The 21,139-nt window shown below is 36.1% G+C and overlaps 1 protein-coding gene across 1 annotated transcript; it reads left to right on the top strand.

Moving 5' to 3' along the window:
• Positions 1-1,492: 1,492 nt before the first annotated feature.
• On the top strand, positions 1,493-20,849 carry cers6 (ceramide synthase 6). Its single transcript, XM_055031612.1, has 11 exons — positions 1,493-2,054; positions 4,034-4,139; positions 4,255-4,385; positions 9,375-9,432; positions 11,491-11,541; positions 11,634-11,726; positions 15,415-15,543; positions 16,356-16,462; positions 18,463-18,619; positions 18,935-18,958; positions 19,884-20,849. Exons 1-11 carry the CDS (start codon positions 1,885-1,887, stop codon positions 20,037-20,039), a joined length of 1,182 nt encoding a protein of 393 aa, XP_054887587.1. The 5' UTR covers positions 1,493-1,884; the 3' UTR covers positions 20,040-20,849.
• The last annotated feature ends 290 nt before the right edge of the window (positions 20,850-21,139 follow it).

Genomic DNA, 21,139 nt, shown 5'->3' with positions numbered 1-21,139 from the left:
ATGGCGCGATCGTCCCAAAGACTACATTCTGCAGTGGACAACTGTCTGATACATCACATTAGCCTGGAAGTACAGAAAGGGACATTTTTTGTCAAAGTATAAAAAGCACTGTTTCTTTTTTCCTTAACATCTTTCCTTTAGTTGCAGTTTCATTTTCTTGTACAAAATCTAGTATTAAATATCTATACTACTATTTTTTGACAATAAAACTGTTTTAATCAATTTATTCTTCAATCCAAGTACAGTTTACAAAAAGGTTTTTAACTTTGGTAAAAAAATAAATAAATAAATAAAAAGAATCTGATAATTTACTAATTGCCAGCTGGAACCTGTAGCAAAATACAAAATGTCAGGTTCTGTGTTTTTCTGTTTTAATTCCGAGTTTCTGTGTCCTGAGTCTCCTCGTTGTCCTGTCTTCCCCTTGATTGTTCCCAGGTGTGTCTTGTTCCCCTGATTACCCTCAGTGTATTTAGTCCCTCCTGTGTCCTTTGTTCCTCGTCGGGTCCTTGTCAGATTGTCGTTGTTTGTAGTATTTTGTCATTTTCTGCCGTCGTTTGTTTTCCGCCTGTTAGACCAGTTGCTACCGGCGTGAGCCCTGGTTTCCGCTCAGCCGTGCTGCCTGGCCGCGGACTACGTCTATTGACTGTGTTTTTTGTGGAGTATTTTGTTATTAAATTACACTATTCACATTACCTGGGTCTCCAGCGCCTGCCTCATCACCTCCAATACACCACTTTCATGACACAAAAATATGAACAAATAAAAAAAAGCACTTACACATTTATCCATAACCACGGCCTTGCAAAGAAATTTAATTAGATCTTCTTCTGCTTGTTTCCTTAACCCATCAATGCAACCAATCAATGCGCACAGATTATTATGTCCCAATGTTGTACATAAATCAATAACGTTATTGATCAGAGAAACTCCTCATCACATAACTCCACAAAATTTGTATTTTCAGTATGGTGATATATCATACTTAAATAATAAACATAGGTATAGGTATTGATGTTGGTACTGGTACAGGGATTCCTACTGGTATTGGTATCAGTGTCAGCGATACTTGACCTGTATTTACGTAGCACTGGATAAATACCAAAATATGCATCATCACATTATTGTGACTTTTAAGAAATAACAAAAAATGCAAAATTTTACTGAGCAGAAATTATCATAGTCTGCTATAACATGATTGAAATACTATTATTATCATTGTCATTATTATTATTATTATTATTATTATAAGTAGTAGTAGTACAGAAAAAAGAAACAAGCAGAAAGAGCTGAACAGAAAACCTTGATGTAAAATATTTAAAAATTGACCCATATCTGCGATACTACCTCAAATTGGTCAGAAGGTGTCAGGATTTGACAAGTTACTCTTTGTATTTAAACAGTGTTGTTGCATTTTGTGGTCTCATGTCCAGCATTTAGCTTAATTTGATAAAGAATCGGTTGAGTTTGACTGTAAGAATGTTTTGCATTAAGTCCTTGACCCAGAAGGCACGTGATCGCAGGTTGTAGACTTGCACATCAAATGAGCCTTATAAAAGAAGTAATGTACGCGTCATCTACGCAATAACCCATCCTGAGCGTCATTGTGACATTTTCTATTTTTCAATTGGTTTAGATTGATGGACCCGTAGTATTATATTTTTATTACGCGCACTGACAGGGCTATTACATGACATTTGAACGCACCAATCAGTTGCTGAGGAGCTGATTGAGTCTACTTCCCTACACTGGGACAGATGAAGGGAAGCGGACGGACGGCAGCCGCACACGGATATATCTCTTCATCAGGCGAGTCGGATCTCCCAGACAGAGACCTCCGAGACGCAGCGAGTCCTCCGTTCCTCCATCGCGTCTTGCTGCAGGGAGATGGCCGGGATTCTGGCGTGGTTCTGGAACGAGCGCTTCTGGCTCCCCCATAACGTGACCTGGGCTGACTTAAAAAACACAGATGAGGCGACGTTCCCGCAAGCCGAGGATCTCTATCTGGCTTGTCCACTGGCTTTCTGCATCTTTATGATCCGGCTGGTGTTTGAGAGGTGGGTTTTGAGCTGACGGGCTGAACGAAGCAGGTGGTGATGGGGATGCGCTTTTGTTGTGTCGATGAGACGTCGCGCAGCTGTCCGCTGTCCGTCCCCCCCTCTAAACAATGGCATCTTATCTGGTTAGCGCACAAATCACCACGGTTCATCATCCTTCTTCTGCAGGCCTGCAGCGTTGTTTGCCTTTGATGCCTCTGTCAGAGCCGACTGACCGGACCTAACCTGTCCCTGCTGCACACCAAACCTGTGTTTCCCCCCATACACACACACACACACACACAAAAGAAGAAATAGGCTCCTAACTATTGACGTGTTTTCCTCTTATTTCAGTCGGATTGTGCTTTAAATGAATTTTGCTTGAGTTTCGTTGTAGTATAATAAGAATGTCTTATATTGTGACGATCACAGCAGTTATAATCATAGAAAGTCACCGAGGCCTCACAGATTTCAGTTAAACCCAGAGCCGAACCGAGATAACACGGGGCCCTGAACAGAATTTTTGTCAGGTGCCCCTCTTCCAGTTAATTAACACCCACCAGGTAATCACTAACAGAGTTTGACATATAATATTTTAATTTTGCTTCATGGGCAGCTAAAATGTGTATGTTTGCCCCATTTGAATGGATATTAAGTCATAGTGCATAAAATACTACATCTATGCATCCCAATTGGGTTGCATCCATAAATCCATCCATCCATGTATTTATTCATCCTTCTATTGTTTTATTCCTGCTTATCTTGGAATGTCACAGGAGGCTTTCACCAGCAGTCATTAGATAAGAGGCAGTTGTTATGGCAGTTGACTAAATCAGGTAAAGTTCAAATGGATATTAAGAAAATTATTTTAAGTTATACAGTACATCAAGAACCATAAGGGTCCCAATTTTAATATTATATAGGTGGTTAGTGGGACTATTATGGATAGCCCAATTTGGGATTTGTTTTCCATACATCCCTTGCAAAGACAAGCTCCACATGTAGTCTATATTAGTCATGAAATAATTAGAAGAGGAAAAGCTGTGGATTCATATATTTTACAGGTTTTTCAGTACAAATACTCTCAGGAAGGTCAAGGCCAACATGAGTTGTGCATACAAGCAACCACAGATAGTTGTCAATTGTATATTAACAATAAATTATTACTTACTTTATCACGTTCTCTCTTTTTATTGTACTAAATACTTATTTATGTATGTTATAATCAAAAGGTTTATTATATTTGTTATGGGGTATATGACTGACAGCTCAGCTGTCAGGGTATAGGCACCTAAAAATAAAAAAATATATATTTTTTTTTCTGTCAGGGTCAGGGTCAGAGCACTTTAACAACAAAAAGTATTTTATGTCAAGTGAACCAAGATTTTGTCAATGTGTAGTGTGGTTGCCTTGTGTTGTGCAAAGTGTAACTTCTGTTGGAAAAAAAAATAACATGGCTGATTTAGTAGAATTAGAAATCATTTCCACTGTTTTCTTAATTATTTTAGAATATTTGACATATTTCTCTTCAAATTCATACATATACAAATAAATTGTGGAGACAGATTAATTTCTCTGACTCAGTTGATTTGCTGCAGCTTTTCAGTCAGGTAGACTAGTAAAGTCACATGTACTTACATGTGATAACTCATATATACATATATATATAAAACTTTATAAGACATTTTTGTAGTGATAGTTGTCAGAAATAAACTCTGTAAAAAATAAATAATAGCTCATTTCTGTTTTTCAGTTTAACAAATACATAGGTATATTGTATATTTTAATCAAACACAGCAGATAATTTTAATGTGGGAGTTATGGCTTTCTGCCAAGGTATCTGTGGGTGGCTCTGGCACGCTAAACGATGCTGAAGTTTATATAGGATTAATAGCCTTTGGATAAAAGATTATTAAACGGTTTAAAGTACCTTCAGTCTTTGTTGCTCTTTCATACATGAAACATTGTTTTGAACTCTTATGATGTGTATTTTCTTGTAGGTTTATTGCAAGACCATGTGCAATGGGCCTGAAGATCCAGGCTAATGGCCCACAAAAGGCACAGCCCAATGCTATCTTAGAAAAGGTTTTCACTGCTATAACCAAGGTGAGGATATGTGCATTTATGTTTGATTGTAATGTTTAATAAATTTGTTCTACATCAAAAATATTAACCCAACATATGGGGTGCTTTAATTTTTTTTTTTTTTTTTTTTTGCTAGCATCCCGATGAGAAGAGGCTGGAGGGCCTGTCCAAGCAGCTTGACTGGGATGTGCGCACCATCCAGCGCTGGTTTCGGCAACGGCGCAACCAGGAGAAGCCCAGCACCCTCGCCAGATTCTGTGAAAGCATGTAAGACATATCATCCCTAACTTAGCCACAAGTCATCTATCTTGCATTAAACAACACCCAAGTTTGACTAAAAACAAATGACAGATTTGTAACCTGCCAAGGAAATCTTATCGCAGTGACCTGTGTATTTGCCTAATGTTGATTGCTGCATCAGTGCTTCGCTTTGGCTCGCTGACAAAGCTGGCGTATATGTGAGGGCTGATTTGAATAGGCTGTGCTGCTTTGCCATGCATCAATAAGAAAGGCAGTGACAGTAGTAAAAGCAAGGATGATAGAGAACCTTATTAGAGTAGGCTTTCATGCTTACTAAAAGCTCCCTCTCATGCCTTGTGCACGTAGAGCTCAGTTTTGTGTCTGCCTGAAATGAAACAAGAAAAATGAATCAGTTAAGCAAATTAGAAATGATATTGTGGAGAACTTAAAATGTCAGTTTGAGTTTTGGAAATTTTAGAATGAAGTCTAAATTCTTGCAATTTGTCTGCAAAGTACAATATCAGGCAGCATCCAAGATGAGTACGGTTTTTATTTTTCAGGTGTGAAAATAGAGCTGTCTCCCTTTCACACCTGATTTGACTATCAAGGATTTAAATTACTTTCCTGCAGGACAATTTAATCATGGGACTAATAGCTGGTTCATTTGTCATATTTTATGAGTTGATTGGCGTGATCAGAACCACAATCTTTCATAAGCTATTTGTATGTATTTATTGATTGATTTATTGAATTCCCATAATACCCTAAAATACTTTACTATTAAAGGAAATAAACAGACATGCAGTGAGTTTAGTCCATGAGTAAGAAATGAACTGTTCACTGGTAGATAATGAAGTAAAATGGGGTAAAATGTCATCATGGAGGGATAAATTGGTAGAAGGGTGAAACTGACTTGAAGCCTCTGATTTGGCTTGGTACCATTACATCACCCACAAAACAAGGCAATGCAGCAATTCAGAAAGAAGTAAAACCTTGTTTTTAACCCATGCTCTATAAAGGTTTGTTCAGTATAGGGTCAGAGGTCAGTTGGTGTCAGCCTATCTCTAGTGCTGAATGAACTGGTTTCCGTTCTACCAAAAAGCCATTAACAGGCTGGTTGTCACAAAGGAAAGACAGCCATGTATCACATATACACATTGAAATAGTAATCCAAAATAGATTACATTTCAACAAAAGTTGAACCATAGCATGCATGGAAAGAACATGGAAACCGCATAGAAAATTGCTGATTGGTATTTGAATCCAGGACAATCATGCTGCAAGGTAACGGTGCTAACAACTATGCCACGGTGTCCCTCTGTATTGTTTGCAGACAAAACACAAAAATCTGTTTTTAAGAAACAGTTAGGGAAAGGCAGTCCCATATAAAACAATGAAATAACATAGAATAAGCAAAGAGAAAACTCTATACTCTACTCCTAAAGTCCTACTCAAGGGATGTAGCCACAAACTTTGCAAATAGAAAATTGTAATTCTATTTTGCACAAATGATGCTTCAGTTCCAGTGAACCACTTTCATGCTGTGGGTTAGTAGTTAAAGCCGTTTGATAAGAAACCCACTCAAGATGCAAACAGAGAGCCGGCTAATCTGCAGTAATGCGTTTGCCATCAGGGAGATTGTAGTTACTTAGCAGCGTGATGTTAAAGGCCAAAGAGCCAGTTTTGTTGTCAGAGCAGAGTCATGTCTGACACCATTGGAGCAAATCTGACAGTCTGAGACACGGGGAGCCTCGCATCCCCTGATCCGCCTGAGGCTGCTGTTCTCTCAGGAGAACACATTTGACTGATTAGACCACTGGACTCGTGTTACAACATCACAGAGGATTCTCAGAAGACAAAAACATGTGTTTTCTTGCTCAAGAAGAAACTGGAATTTTGCCCCTCCCAGCTTTTCAACCATGCTTTCAGGCGGTTTTAGAAACAACTGTGTGGATGTTGTTATCTGCAGCGTAATTAGCATTGCAGACCTCCGGGCTTTGCAATAGTTTGTCCAGGTTGTCTGCCTCGGTTGTTGCAGGTCTCCAGAAGAGGCTGGCTTCAGTCCTTTCTGCAGCAGTCGTGCTGTAATTAAGCTCTCGTGCCCAGCTGTCCCAGACTGATAGGATTCTTTGTCTCTTCATTGTGTGTTTTGTATTCTTTTCATTATGCAAACACACAGTGTGTAGAAAGCATGTTTACTGAGAAATAATGATGACTGCATAGAGCTTTTGATTGGAAGCTTTTGTCTTTTCTTACCCCAAATTTACAGCAAAAAAATAACTAAGATCACACTTCTATTTTTAGAAAGAAACCTATTGTGGGATGACTCCTAAAATGAAAAATTCAGCTGGATTAAAATAAATAAAATTAGATGATGAAAGTGAAGTTTTTACAGTGAGGTTTTACAGTTCATCTTCTCTTCAGATTTTCTTTATTGCAACAGGATGAGTGTCGGCTGGGTGTCCTCACCGGCGCCAGTTGCTGAACTTCTCTTTCTCTATCAATAAAGAAATGTCATCACATCAACATGGGTTTTAATCAATATAGACAGTGGAGGGGGAGGTTGATATGGGCAAACCGGTCAGGCTGTCAGGGACGTCACAAGCATAAGAAAATCAAAACATTTCTGATAGTTGTGTGTTTTCTTTTGCATATTTAAATATTAATGGGGATTTGGCGCCCCCGTGTTGCAAACAATGTAAACAAAATTTTAAAAAAGTTCAAATCTAAAATCATTATTTCTGACTGCTTAAACTTAAAAAATATATTTTTTGGGAATATGTAAAATCTTTAGACTGGCCAAATCAGAAGTTAATTATTCGGCAGTAAACAGAATTCCTTTAAAACACATTTTGACTTCTCAAAAACTGTTTCTATTTAAGAAAGTACAATGAAGGAGCAATGGAAGTTTTCTTGTTTTTTGCCCTGGACCCCTTTCAGTCGAAAAAAAAAAAAACAACAACTACGAGACATTGATTGGTCAAAGCTGTAGTAAGTTTTTCAAGATTTATAGATTCTTTAAAATAGTTTGAGACATATTTGTGAAACCAAAGACACCGTCTGCTGCTTAGAATAAAAGGCCATTACCATTGTTTTACTTGTGCAAATCAATTCCCTAATAAATTAAACAAAAGATAAAAAGCTGAGTCATGTGAAAACAAACCATTAACAGCCAATCAATACTCTTAAATCCTATGTGGAGAAGGTAAAGTAAACAAAGCAGCATCAACTTATTATTTTGTTCCTGTCATTACGCAGAATAAGTGTGTAATTGTCTTTGCCCCTTTATCCCTCACCATAACCTCATTAAGTTGTTATGCTCAGCTAAAAGAGCTAAAACAGTTCAGTCTACTACCAGGAACAATTTATTGTTTGGGTATAATAAATTGTTCGAGACAGTATTTGTCTCGTAGCATTTCAATAGCCTTGTTTATTTTCTGTTAATAAAACATTATTTAAAAAATATTTTCCAATTTATTTATCCCGTAAGGGGAGTTCAACATAGCACAAAATTGTCACTGTTTACACTTAACAAGCATCCTTCTGTCGGGTGATAATGCTTGATAATTAAATGACAAATCATCATTTATCTCAACAGCAGGTTGAGATAAATGTGCTGTCTGAAAAAGTGTCAGCAATTTCGACAAAAAAACAATTCAAAGAATGTTGTTGTGAGTCATTGGGATATTTTTTGTGCATGGCAGCATTTCAGCCACAGTTGAGAAAGACAGGCTCGATCAACCAGTTGTCATGCAACAGTCTTTTACTATGTGCCAGATACGCTCGTCCACTTAATTTGCTTCTACTTTTGATCATGCACATTAAGCAACTAATGATTCTTTCCCATAGGCTGTATGTTGTCTTCGTGACTATTTTTTTAGTTGTTAAAGGTTTACGACTGAATATTTCAAACAACCACAAAAAAGGACTAGATTTTGCTGATATGGTTACATTGTGATGATAATATAGATCCATGCTCCTCTTCATTGAGTTATTGAGGGTTTCAGGTCTAATTGAAGTCAGCTGGAGCATCTTTGTTTGAAAAAACAAAAAGGAAAGCTATGTTTCTACTCTCTCATCCACCTATATATATGTGGATGAGACAGAGAGACGGACAGACTAGTATATATATATATAATATATATATATATATATATATATATATATATATATATATATATATATATATATATATATATATATATATATATATATATATATATATATATATATATATATATATATATATATATGGCAGAAAATCTTCTGTCCTCTTTTTCCTGAGGGACTAATAAAATATTTTTCAACTGAACTCGACTGATTTGAATGCAGTCTGCATGGTTTTAGCTGAAGATTTTCTTGTGCTTGTTTGATAGTTTTAAATTCTCATTCTCCCTTGCTGACTGTTAAGAACCGTTTTCATAAAGTAGGCACGTCTTCCTTGTCAGCAAGTCTTTGATCACAGCCGTGCCAGCTCCTGCAATATCTTCTTTGTAAACCTCAGAGGCAGGACTCCTAATCACATCACTGTGCAGAAACTGAAGTATATGCAGGATTATTGAAGCACAGAGCGGGGAGGGCTGGAAGCAGACCTAAGAGGAACACGTCACCGATTGTCTGCGCAGGACAATTATCTTGTGACAAAAATAAATTAGTGTTGTACAGCACAACTTGTGACATAAGATTTTTTGAAATCTTAATGTTTCAAGATTTTTAGTCTTTACTTGTGAAAATGAACCTTTTCGATTCAACATGGTTTTCTCAACAAAAACATTGAAAATATCCCTTTGTAAATTTCTAATTAAAATAAAGAAGCTAAGAGTAACATGGATTTTCAGGTAAATACTCAAAGGCTCAAAAGAACTTGTTACAATTATTGTAGTGTCAAGGTCATGATGGCCTTGACAGTCTAATCGTAATGTAGCAGAAATTTACTGGGAGATTGAGTGATTAATTGACAACAGGTGAAGAAAAAAATGTCTAACACTGAATATGTTTTCTTCTTATTTACTCCAGGTGGAGATTTACATTCTATCTGTATATTTTCACCTATGGAGTGCGTTTTCTTAAAAAGGTAAGCTTTTTTTTTTACCCCCAGTCTTTTAGTGTAAATGGCACAGCTAGAAGTATATACAGCGCCTTGCAAAAGTAATCCCACCCCTTGAACTTTTTCATAATTTTCGGGATCGTTTCTTAAAGTCCAATGTAACCAGTGTGTCATTTAATCTCAATATATGCAGATGTTTTTAAGGCCCTCAGAGTTTTGCTAGAGAACATTAGTGAACAAGCAGAACTATGAAGACCAAAAACTACACCAGACAGGTCAGGGAAAAGCACAAAGTAGGGTTAGGTTATAAAACATCCATCCGTTCATTTTCTGTACACCTTTGTCCCCAGTGGGGTCGGGAGGTGCTGGTGCCTATCTCCAGCAAACGTTTCGGGTGAGAGGTGAGGGTGCACCTTGGGCAGATCGCCAGTCTGTCACAGGGCAACACAGAGACAGAAAGGACAAACAACCATGCACACGCACACTCACACCTAGGGAGAATTTAGAGAGACCAATTAACCTAATAGTCATGTTTTTGAACTGTGGGAGGAAGCCGGAGTACCCGGCGAGAACCCACGCACGCAAAGGCAGAACATGCAGACTCCATGCAGAAAGACCCTGGGTCAGGAATCAAACCTTCTTTGAGCATACAGCACCTCGCTGTGGGAAAATTTTTACCTCAGCAGGGACATGGAAGCTAGTGTGACTTGATGGAAAGATGGATGGAGCTAAACACAGAACAGTGATGTTAGAAAATCTGTTAGATGCTCCAGAAAACCTCAGACTGAAAATGTTAGAAATTAATCTTCCTGCAAGATAACAATAAGCATACAGCTAGAGCTACAAAAAAGATCAAAATGAATTATGCTTGAGAGTGACCCTGTCACAGCTAAGTCAAATTGAGAATCTGTGGATAAACATAAATTACCAGATACTATTTACAGAGCTTCTAGAGCCAATCTGATTAAGTTTAAGGTATTTTGCAAACGCTGCATGTGCAAGTCTATTAGAAACATACCCCAAACAGCTTGCAGCTGTAATAAGTAAATATATTGTGACTTTTTAAAGGAGAAGTGATACAAAAAGTCTTTGTGTCTGATTTTTTAAGTGTGATAGGCTTCTAAAAATGCCCTCAATAATGCATAATGCCTATTAAAGGGTGTTGTGCAAAAGTTACAATTTTCTGACAATTTTCATTTTGTTTGGTAAAATCATTTGATAATAAATTATTCTTGCAGTAATGTTCTGTTGCCAGTTCAACTTCTCTGACTGCATTAAATATCTTAAAAGCATTATTACTAACATTTGGTAATTTAAAATGTTGATTTTTTCCTACAAACTTTAGCAATTTAAAAGTTCTTTATATTTAGTATCAAAGCTGACAATTCCTTTTTCTTTCTTGTTGCATTCTTGCACCAATGCATCTTCTTTAAATAGGTGCATTCTCACCTTTAAAAAGCTGCAGCAATATTTATCAGAGCCTCCCAGTACTGCCAGTACTCCTTGTTAAAAATCTGCCAGGTACTGATTCTGCTGAACCCTAAGAACAAAAAGCCACGGGAGATAAATCTGAGAATGAGTCAGCTGACTGATTCTTACTGAAAAATAGAGCCCAGGAGGTTTCACATATTTCATGCATATATTCATAAAAATGCATACATAATAGCAATCATGGCAGGAGCTGAGACAGAGTTGGAAAAAAAAAAATCTCTGAGACACAAGTTGCATGACGAAGCACTTTGTGAAAAATAGCTCACTCCCCGGCAGTTGGTGCTGCAGGCGCCAGCCTCCAACCTCTGTGGGATTTATTAATAGAGCAGGTCTGGAAAGCAGTGCAGGAGAACTAAACTCAAACGCAGTGATGTGTCACAGTATGCTTGTAACACATTTACTCCAAATTTAAGTGTGGACTCTAATGGCCCTTTAGTTCAGCTTCTTTTCCCACCAGAACATGCAGTGTAATCTCTTTGTCTCGTTCACTGTAGCTTTATTTTTTTTTAAATCCAGGATTACAGTCACTCTTACCTCTGGTAATAGGAACATTTTAATTAAGGTCAAAAATTTTGATTTGATTCTTTCCTTCAGACTCCATGGTTGTGGAACACTAAAGAGTGCTGGTACAACTACCCTTACCAGGTAAAAGTTAAGAAAAACCTGCCAACAACTTTACAAAAAGGTATCTCCGTCTGTTTAAAATATTCTGAGACATTCTCCTTATATATATGCAGCCTCTGACCATGGACATCCATTATTACTACATACTGGAGCTGTCCTTCTACCTGTCTTTACTCTTTTCCCGCTTCACAGACATCAGGCGGAAGGTAAGGATGACTACAGCATCACTTAGAAAACATTGCTTCTAAAATCACACCTATTTAAAATGAATCACTATAGAAAATACCATTGTCGTCATAAATACCAACTTTTTCTGACTCACTGTTCTTGCATAAAAACAGTTATATATATATATATATATATATAGAGCCAGTCTGCCCTGAAGTTGATTTCCTGCCTTACCCATGTGGGAAATAGCAAATAGCAAAATATAAAAAATCCAAAAACATTTTGATGCCCAAAAGATTCATCAAGCATTTCCTAACTGATACCACTGATATTTTTTTTTATTTTGCAGATGTTTGCCAAATATATATTTAGCATCCTTACCTTTTTTTTAATAAAATCCTTTACAACTGTAAAAGTTTCACACTTTTCAAGTCTAGAAATACGTGAACAAACCACCTGTTTTTAGCTGTAATTTTGTTTTGAGTCATAACAAAATGATAGTCACAATAGTTCATAAACGTGAATGGTCTTTTATTATCTTCATTGACTTTTGTATTTTGATTAACTACCTCAGGCTAGCAGTCTATATATAGCACACATTCTGTTTTACTGTAGTCCTGTGAAGGATCTTTGAGTACTTGGAAAAGTGCTGTACAAATAAAATGTTAATTAATATCAATCATATTACTAATAATGATAAGACATTGATAAATCAATACAAATTATTATGTAAATGTACTGGTTCTGCTGAATCTTTAAATGTCACAAAAAACTAGGCAATAAAAGCCTGACTGATGAATTTTAATTATACTGTTGCCTTTTCTTTCTTACCTAAGTTTATTATTTTACATTTTCTTTTGTTATCTCTACCTTCTTCAACATCTTGAACGTTTTTCTACCTCAACTTTAGAATTCTTGATTCTTGATTTATTTTATATATATATATATAAGTTGAGTATCAACTGATCTCTACTAAAATTAAGAAAATTATTTATTAAGAAATAATACCCAAAAAGGTGCACAGTAGCATACTGTAAGTTTATATTAGCCCATTTTTGATTGAAGTAATTTACTTTTATTATTAATAATATCGCTTAAAGTTGTACTTTGTTAGATATCAGGGCTTGAATTCATATATCACAAAACAATATGATCGTTTGTGATAAATAAAAAATTTTCTGACTCCTCTCTTTCTCATATGCCATTACAGTGCTTCTGACTTTGCCAACTAGTATTTTCATCACTGGGTGGCTCATGTTTGGGTTTCTACAGGCATCATCAAAGACACAGAATATTTTATTGGTTTGTAAATTTCCAAACCATTCATTGAGATTTTACTAATTAAACACTGTGATGTTGCAATATTTGCAATGTGTTCTGCCACTCTCGTAGCTAAACAATATTGTAGATTTTTTTTTGTTTTTTTTATAAGTTGAACTTGGTCAGTTCACCAACCCATAGCCTCTCACGTCCATTTTTGTTGTTGTTTTTATTTTATTGTATATTTTGTGAAATTGCCAACACTTTTGGCCCATTTGTTGTTTGCATGTATCACAGTCATGATTTTTACTCCCTCCTCTGGTTCATCCACAGCTCTGCCCTTTGCCCTTTCCACCAAACTCTGCACTCAGAGCAGACTCCATGATGCCATGCTGTTTGCCTTCACTCTGTCATCTCTCTGTTGACTGTTGGCATGTGTTTCTGTTTTTGTTTCTCCTTTCAGTTTATTTCATGCACAGCACTAGACTGAGGAGGGTCTTCTGCATCTCCTGCCAGTTCCAGTATGTTTCTCCCTGCACACTCTTGCCTTCGTTTTCAGTCTGCATCTTGTGTCCATCCTGTTCCTTTTCATCCTCCCTCCTAATTTACTTACCCTTCCACACTGGTTCTAATTGCTTACAGCTAAAACCTTCCGGGAGCTAAAGAATTGCAAGGGCACTTATGCCCATGACTACGTGCATTTTCATTCACATGGAGCTCCATTTAACGCTATCCCAAACTTAAGGGGTGATACTAAGATGATATTACAGGCTGTTTTTATTATTAAGTTATAGTAATGTTCAGCTCAAGTCCTATTTGGTTTATAATTTCATTTTATTTTTTTATTTTTTTTTTAGGATATTTTGTGGTAGTGATATTACAATCTAATCTTGAGAATGAAGTCATAACCATTGTAAAACTTCATTGAAACTAGTCATGTTGCAAATGGAACTTTGATGTAATTTATTGGAATTTATTTTAACAGATGAACATAAAACTGTAAATTTTATTGTGAAATAAAATGAGAAGGATAAGTAATTTCAGGTTTTTTTTCCTCCTGAAAAAAAAAACATGTCAAATGTGTGAAGAAAATGTGATAGGCTTTTACTGTGTTGTATTCTACATAAACTTTCTATTTACCTTCGGAAATTACCCACACTAATTAGTAAATAGAACAGTTTATGTGCGATTTAACCTCAGCATGAATGCAACTGCTTTCTGTGAAGGCATCAGAGGTTTGTTGACCACACTGGTGACCAACCAGCATTATGAAGAGCAAGGAACACAGCAGACAGGCCACCAATGAAGTTGTAAAGATGTGTAAAGCTTCAAACATGACAGCACTCTGGTCACAGATCTAACTTTAACTATCTGGGCTACTAGCAAAATGATACATGTTGCTAATGATGCATATCACCCAAAACACACCATGTCAGAAAAATTGTGGTAGCAGCATGATGCTGTGGGGTTCATCTGTTCAGCGGGGACAGGGAAGCTGGTCAAGGCTGGTGACAAGATAGATGAAGCTAAAAACAGGTAATCCCAGAATAAAAATGGTGAAGTCTGAGATGGAGACTCACCTTCCAGTGGGCTCATGCCCACAAACATGCAGTCAGACTCACAGCTACAATGGCTAAAAACTAAAATCGTCTAGTCAAACTCTAAACGTAAAAAAATATAAATGAAAAAAGAGGAGTTTCCCCTGAAGAACTGTAATGTTTAGTTACCAAGCAGAGAATGCAAAAATGAGAACAGCAAGCATGTCCAGTTCATTCTGGTCTGTTCTAGACTTTGAGTCACTACCTACTGATACTTGGGTTATCTCAGAGTTTCTCACAAGGAGTCTGGAAACTGACATTTCTGGCTCATCAGGAGGATGTTAACAGAGATCTTTGAACCCTTGAAAATGCAGGAGCTTTCCATTCTTAGCTAAACTCTCCCTAAGTTCTATTAGGGTGAAAACACAACGAGCCTCACATGAATGTGGCTACAGCAAGAAGAGGCAAAGAAAATACCTTTTTTATGTTTTACAAACAAAGAAGGAGAAGATATTTTCTAAAATTCCACTAAACTAACATCGTTTTGGCTATTTTGCAAAGAAGAAAGGAGAAAATAATAAAAAAGAAAACACGAAGCTAAATATTAACACACCAGTTTTCAGGTTGATTTAGTAAACATTTTACAAAGCACATGCCATTTTTTTATTCTCCATAATTATTTCCTGCCTGTGTGTGCTTCAGATCCAATAAAATACATAAATGTTTGTGGGTTTAGAAAACTTCAAGGACTGTAAATACATTTGCATGCTCTGTCAAACTCAAGTTCAACAACTTGCAGCACCAAATGTTCATAAATCTGAAGATAACCAACAGTGCATTAGCTTATTCTATTTAAAGGCCATATGAAGCGATGTTTAAAAATACTTTCTGTAGATGCCTGATATTGCCTTGGCAACTGTCTCTGCAGGATTTTCTGATCATGTTCCTGCATCATGTGGCAGCAATCTCTCTCATCGTATTTTCTTATGTGAACAACATGGCACGAGTGGGAACTCTGGTTATGTGTCTACACGATGCAGCCGACGTGCTGATAGAGGTGAGACCCTGCCAGAAGATTAAACGTTGTAGATGGATGAGCATAGAGAAGTGAGCGTATGTCAGCAGCAGGGTGTTCAGAGATATGTTCATACGCCTGCGTTCATTACAATAGACTGCAATCTATCTGTAAATCCTGACCTTGCTTTGTGGCTCACAGTTAAAAGGCAAAACGTACAACACCAAGCATGTTCCTTCATCTGTCAAACAATGTGGATCTCCTTTTATGTCAATGATCTGTCTTGGTGCTTTCAGAATAATATGTACTGCTTGTATTGCTCAAGGAAGCAATAGGATAATTGCAGATTTATTGTTTGTATCTTTAACAGTTTCTTAAAAATGCATTTATGTTATTTACACTTGACTATTTATGCTAATTGGAGTTTCTAGGATGAATTAGTTATTCATGACTTTGTTTCTCCCTACAAATTTCAGTTTCTGATAACTGTTAGAAATGTGAAGGACAGGAGGACCCGCCCTTCACATAAGGCATGTGTGCTGATCGTCCTACAACAGGACATAGCTACAAAAACAAATGTATAAACTTGATTATATTCACAGTCAGAGAAAAAAGTTCAAACACTGTGGGTGAGTTATAAACACAAGTTGTATCCATGTTCCACATTCAGCTTCAGCTTTATCTGTTGAGCTAACTTCAATATTATTATTATTTTTTTTTTCTAGCCATTTTGTTTTATGTACCGAGACTGAATGAGATTTATTTTTGACTCATGTTTTAGGAAAATAACCTTCTATCTGCATTGCAGGTAATATTTGTGGTTTTTGTTTTTCTGGTCTTTGTTTTTATTCCAGGCTGCCAAGATGGCCAACTATGCCAAATGTCAGATACTGTGCAACCTCCTCTTTGCAATGTTTGCAATTCTTTTCATAACTTCCAGGCTGGGAGTTTACCCCATCTGGTAAGAATTATTTATTTTCTTTGTGATCCAAAGCTGGCATCTCCATTGATGAGAGACCTAAGTACAGTGGTGTTAGGTGTTTGCTTTTGCACACAGTTCAGTAGACTTACAGGCAGCCAGAGCTTCAAATCCCGAGCAGCCTGAGTTCCTTATCATGTTTTAGTAGCTAATGTTCGAAAATGCACGTCAGAGCCATCAAGAGCTCAGTCCTTTTTCTTTTTTAAACTCCTTTCTCCACAATGGTTTGCAATTTGGACAGATCTGTGTGAATGTTGTTGCTAAGTACTAGTTACTATGGATACTACAGCTTTAACCTTTCAAAGAAAGACAAACCAGCTCATGAAAAGCAAATCATTGTGGTTCCACTCAACCACTGGAGAAAGAACCAATGAATTCACATGATTCTTGAAACATCAAATGAGTGTTTATTTATGAAAACTTATTTCTATGTCTGGGGGATTTTGTGGCTAATCCAGCTTCATTTTTGTTTGGAGAAAAAAAAGCTGTTTAAATTATTATGTTTTTAATTTCCACCCAAACAATTGTGTAATTGCATTCCCCTGAAAATGCTGATTAAAACTGGCCAGTCTGTCAAAATATTAGCTCATAAATCTAATTTCAGCCCTTGAATACACAACAGTCATCTCTCAGTCAGCAGCAGCAGCTGTGTGGTCAGGACTTCATTAAATGAATGTAGGCATGATTTACATTGTGTTCCAGGAAAAAAAAAAATCCACTTTTGATTCTGATAGCAGCTCATAATCACTCTCCAAATGCTATTTATGCTACTTTGATGCATGTTTAAAATTCAATCATAAAACAGCATTTGAATGACTTAATTTTATACAAGAAAGCTTCAATGGCATGTAAATCAGTTTTAAGCTATTTAAATCAATCTGAATCACTTACTGGTAGTTAACCGTTTTTGATGTCAAGCTGTCATGTAATGATTCTGCACTATATTTTAGTCATTTCCTCCATTGCACCATTTTTAAAGTTGTTGCCATGACTTCAGTATCTGGAGGATGGCTCACTCCTTGCTGTTTGCAAGGAACAAACCAGGGATGAATTTAACTCAGATCCTCAACATGACATTTAGTTGGTGTAAGTAGAGACAGCAGATGATGTCTTTGTAGTCATTAGATGCTTTGATTAATTTTCTGGTGCTTGTAAATCTCATCATATTAAAATGTAAAATATATAGATCTAAATCAATAACTTCTTTCAAAATTGGAAATTTGCATGTTAGATATATGCATTTCAAACATTTATATATTTTTATAATTATGTCTTACAGCTAATGAGACCCACAAATTATTTTTTTTTATTTTTTTTAGAAAAAAAAAAAAAAAAAAAAAAAAATATATATATATATATATATATATATATATATATATATATATATACACAGATTTTATGATTACACTGTAGTGTACACAATCTTGAAAAACCTGATGTCTTGACAGCTGCCCAGCAGACAGTCACTAAAACACTCCAGAAAAAGTTTAGACCACAACAGATTATTCCAAAAGAAACTGTCTGACCAGCTTGATATATTCAGCCATATTTTCTGGAAAGTTGCCTGGAAAGAAAAGGTATGACCAAGCAAAAGAAATAAACCATAAAAAAAAATTGTGACACCAAGCATATGCAATAGTTTGGGGGAGATTCTGACATCAGCTTCAAAAGTCACCACATTTAGACTCTCCTGAACTCGAGACAATGTCAGAGGCAGGTTTTCTGTAATTAAAAAAAAAGACTAAAGAGTTGCTCAGTCCCATTTTCAACTTAAGAAATGTTCATTTAATTAGAAATGAAAGCCCGAGAGATTAGAAGGAAGAGTAGAATTTAAGAGAATCCAAGTTGATGATAGGATTATTGTCTGAATTCTTTGTATACAACATCTTACGTTTTTTGATGAAAGAAAAATACTTGACCTTTTTACATTTTCCTTTCACAACGTAAAACTTTAACATGTCATTCTCTCCCTGCTGCTGAAGGATTTTAAACACCACTTTGTTTGAGAGTTGGGAGATTGTAGGCCCGTACCCATCCTGGTGGGTCTTCAACCTCCTTCTGGTCTTACTGCAGCTTCTTCACTCATTCTGGTCCTACCTCATAGTGAAGACAGCATGCAGAGCCATCTCTAAAGGAAAGGTGAGTCACCACACTCTTCTCCTTTGCATCATTCCTCAATTTATGCTTTTTGTTGTATCATGCTGTGAAAAGCTTTTCAATTAAGGTTACTATTCTTGTGCTGTTTTTTTTTGTTTGTTTGTTTTTCACAGAATCAATTTCTTTTTTAAAAAATGCAAAAAATGTCACACCAACAATTACATTGCTACATTTATAATGTTTAGCATCTGAATTTGTTGTTTTATTGTAACTAGTAAATAAAGAGAGGCTCTATTGTACTTTTTTCTATCAAATAAAATATTTATTCTATGTTCATGCTACTTTGCAATCTTCAAGGTGGGGAAGTGGAATCCTTTACATGTAAGTAGTGCTACACAACTACATGCATAGCTACCGCGGCTCAGTATATTCAGTATTTTCATTTATACTTATTATCTATTTCAGACCTGACCTGTTCTAGTTATTTAACAATTCGATTATTTTTGATTAGTTAGGGTGCTCCATGCACCATGTCTTTAAATTGCAGTGTATGGAATTTGTTTGAAAGTTCTCTGAAAATAATTATTTCATATTATGAGTTCAAGCAGTAGCAATGCTAAAATCAACACAAATATACTCATAACACAATAGCATGCCAACACTTATTTTAGCATGCTGGCACCCCATTTGTGGTATTCACACATCTGATAGCAATGGTATATCTTATATTACCATTGCCCATAAAATCTCAAACTATTGTGCTAACAGTGACATTAGCATGCTAACATTTAATTTATCAATGCTAACACATACTAAGGCTAATGGCTACGAAAACATGCAACAAAGGTATTAAAAAGTGAAAATGAGTTTTAAACCAGATCCCACATATAAGTTACCATCAAACATGCTACAACAGTAAACTGTTGTTCTGTGTTAGACATTTCATACTAATAGTCATGATAAAAAAGTGAACAAGCCTCTGTCCGTTTCTTTCAGATCAAATGAACTGCAACAGTTAAAATGTTGCGATTTCGAGTTGTGTGTTTTCAAATTTACGTTTTTAAATGCAAAAATGCCTGTTTTTAATGACACGTAAGAGTGTTATCATGAGTGAAACACAAGTCGGGCTCAAGTCAAGTTCTTATTCCAAAAAAGACAATAGAGTGAGTGAGATCATTTCAACCAGCACCTGTTTTAATCTGCCAAAATTTTTTTTTTTTAACAGTCACATATGTCAACCGCATTTAAAGATTAAATGAAAAGTGTAGATAAATTAAATCTCTAAATGATCATTTTATTTCTGCAGGTTTCTAAAGATGACCGCAGTGACATTGAGTCCAGCTCTGATGAGGATGACAGCCCTCCACCCAGTCAGAAGCACCACAGCAGCACCACCAATGGGACCAACAAAAACGGGACCAATGGCTACCTGACAGGAGTCCCGTACCCAGACGAACACTGACTGAGCTGATATCATGCGAATGGGGCAATGCTGCAGACACTACTATCTGTGTGTCAGCATATGTATGTGTGTGTGACTTTAGGCATATGGTGGAGACATGAGCATCTCATCTTTGTAAGTTATTGATAGATTTATGTGAATGCTGTTTTGTCATTGGTTCTTTACTGATTTTGTAGTGCAATTTATTTCTCTTCAGCTATATATTTGCATCAAACTACACTCACTGGCATATTTAGGGAATTGGTACAACACGCTCATTTAGCCAATAAATGACAGCGTTTCACTTCATGGTCGAAGATTGCTACATTAATTTACAGCAGTTCGACACACTGCACGGGGTGTTTTCCCCCTTAAGATTGTCTTTTTTTTTATTTGATTTGGATGAACATGTTTACAAGTTTTTAGTGAGACATATTTTTTCTTCTCCTTCTGATGTCAGTGTTGACATAATCTTGAAACAGAAACAGCTGTGTATTTCACCTAAACATCAGAGTATTAGCCGGATTCAGTTTTATTGCTACTCCCCCAAAGACTTGCCAAAACCGTGAGTTTTGTTTTTTTTATCACATACAAATGAACAATAATGTGAAGTTTATGCACATTTGGAAATACATTCTTCACTCAATATGTATAGGAGATGTCAATAACGGTAGTATCTGTGTGTGCACCAGGTATGGCTAGATGCTGTATCCTTTATCCAATCATTTTGTTAGATATTCTCGTACATTTCTGGTTATTAAATTAAAGGCAATTTGTCCTCCCAGGAGGTATATATGAGTTGTTTGAATAATTCAATAATAAAAAGAAATACAATTATATCAAATGTGTCTTTGTGTGTGTATATGCAAGAGGAAGCAAAATCTTAATAGCATTTTTATTAAAGAAATTCAAAAAACAGACTTTTTTTAACAAGCACTAACTGTAGTGTAATTATTGTGGAAAACTTTGTACTCTAAATCTTCCAGGGCTAAATGGCTTTGTTCTTGTAATGATCTTGTCAATATCAAAAATATACAATAATTGTTATAATAATTAATAAAGTTTTTCCTTTTACGCATATATTTCAAATAATCCACCATGTTGAAGAAACTGTCTTCAAA

This window comes from Poeciliopsis prolifica, unplaced genomic scaffold, assembly GCF_027474105.1.
Source record: "Poeciliopsis prolifica strain line A6 unplaced genomic scaffold, Auburn_PproV2 SCAFFOLD007, whole genome shotgun sequence".
Taxonomy (NCBI): domain Eukaryota; kingdom Metazoa; phylum Chordata; class Actinopteri; order Cyprinodontiformes; family Poeciliidae; genus Poeciliopsis; species Poeciliopsis prolifica.
This window is presented reverse-complemented; position numbering and strand designations above follow the sequence as displayed.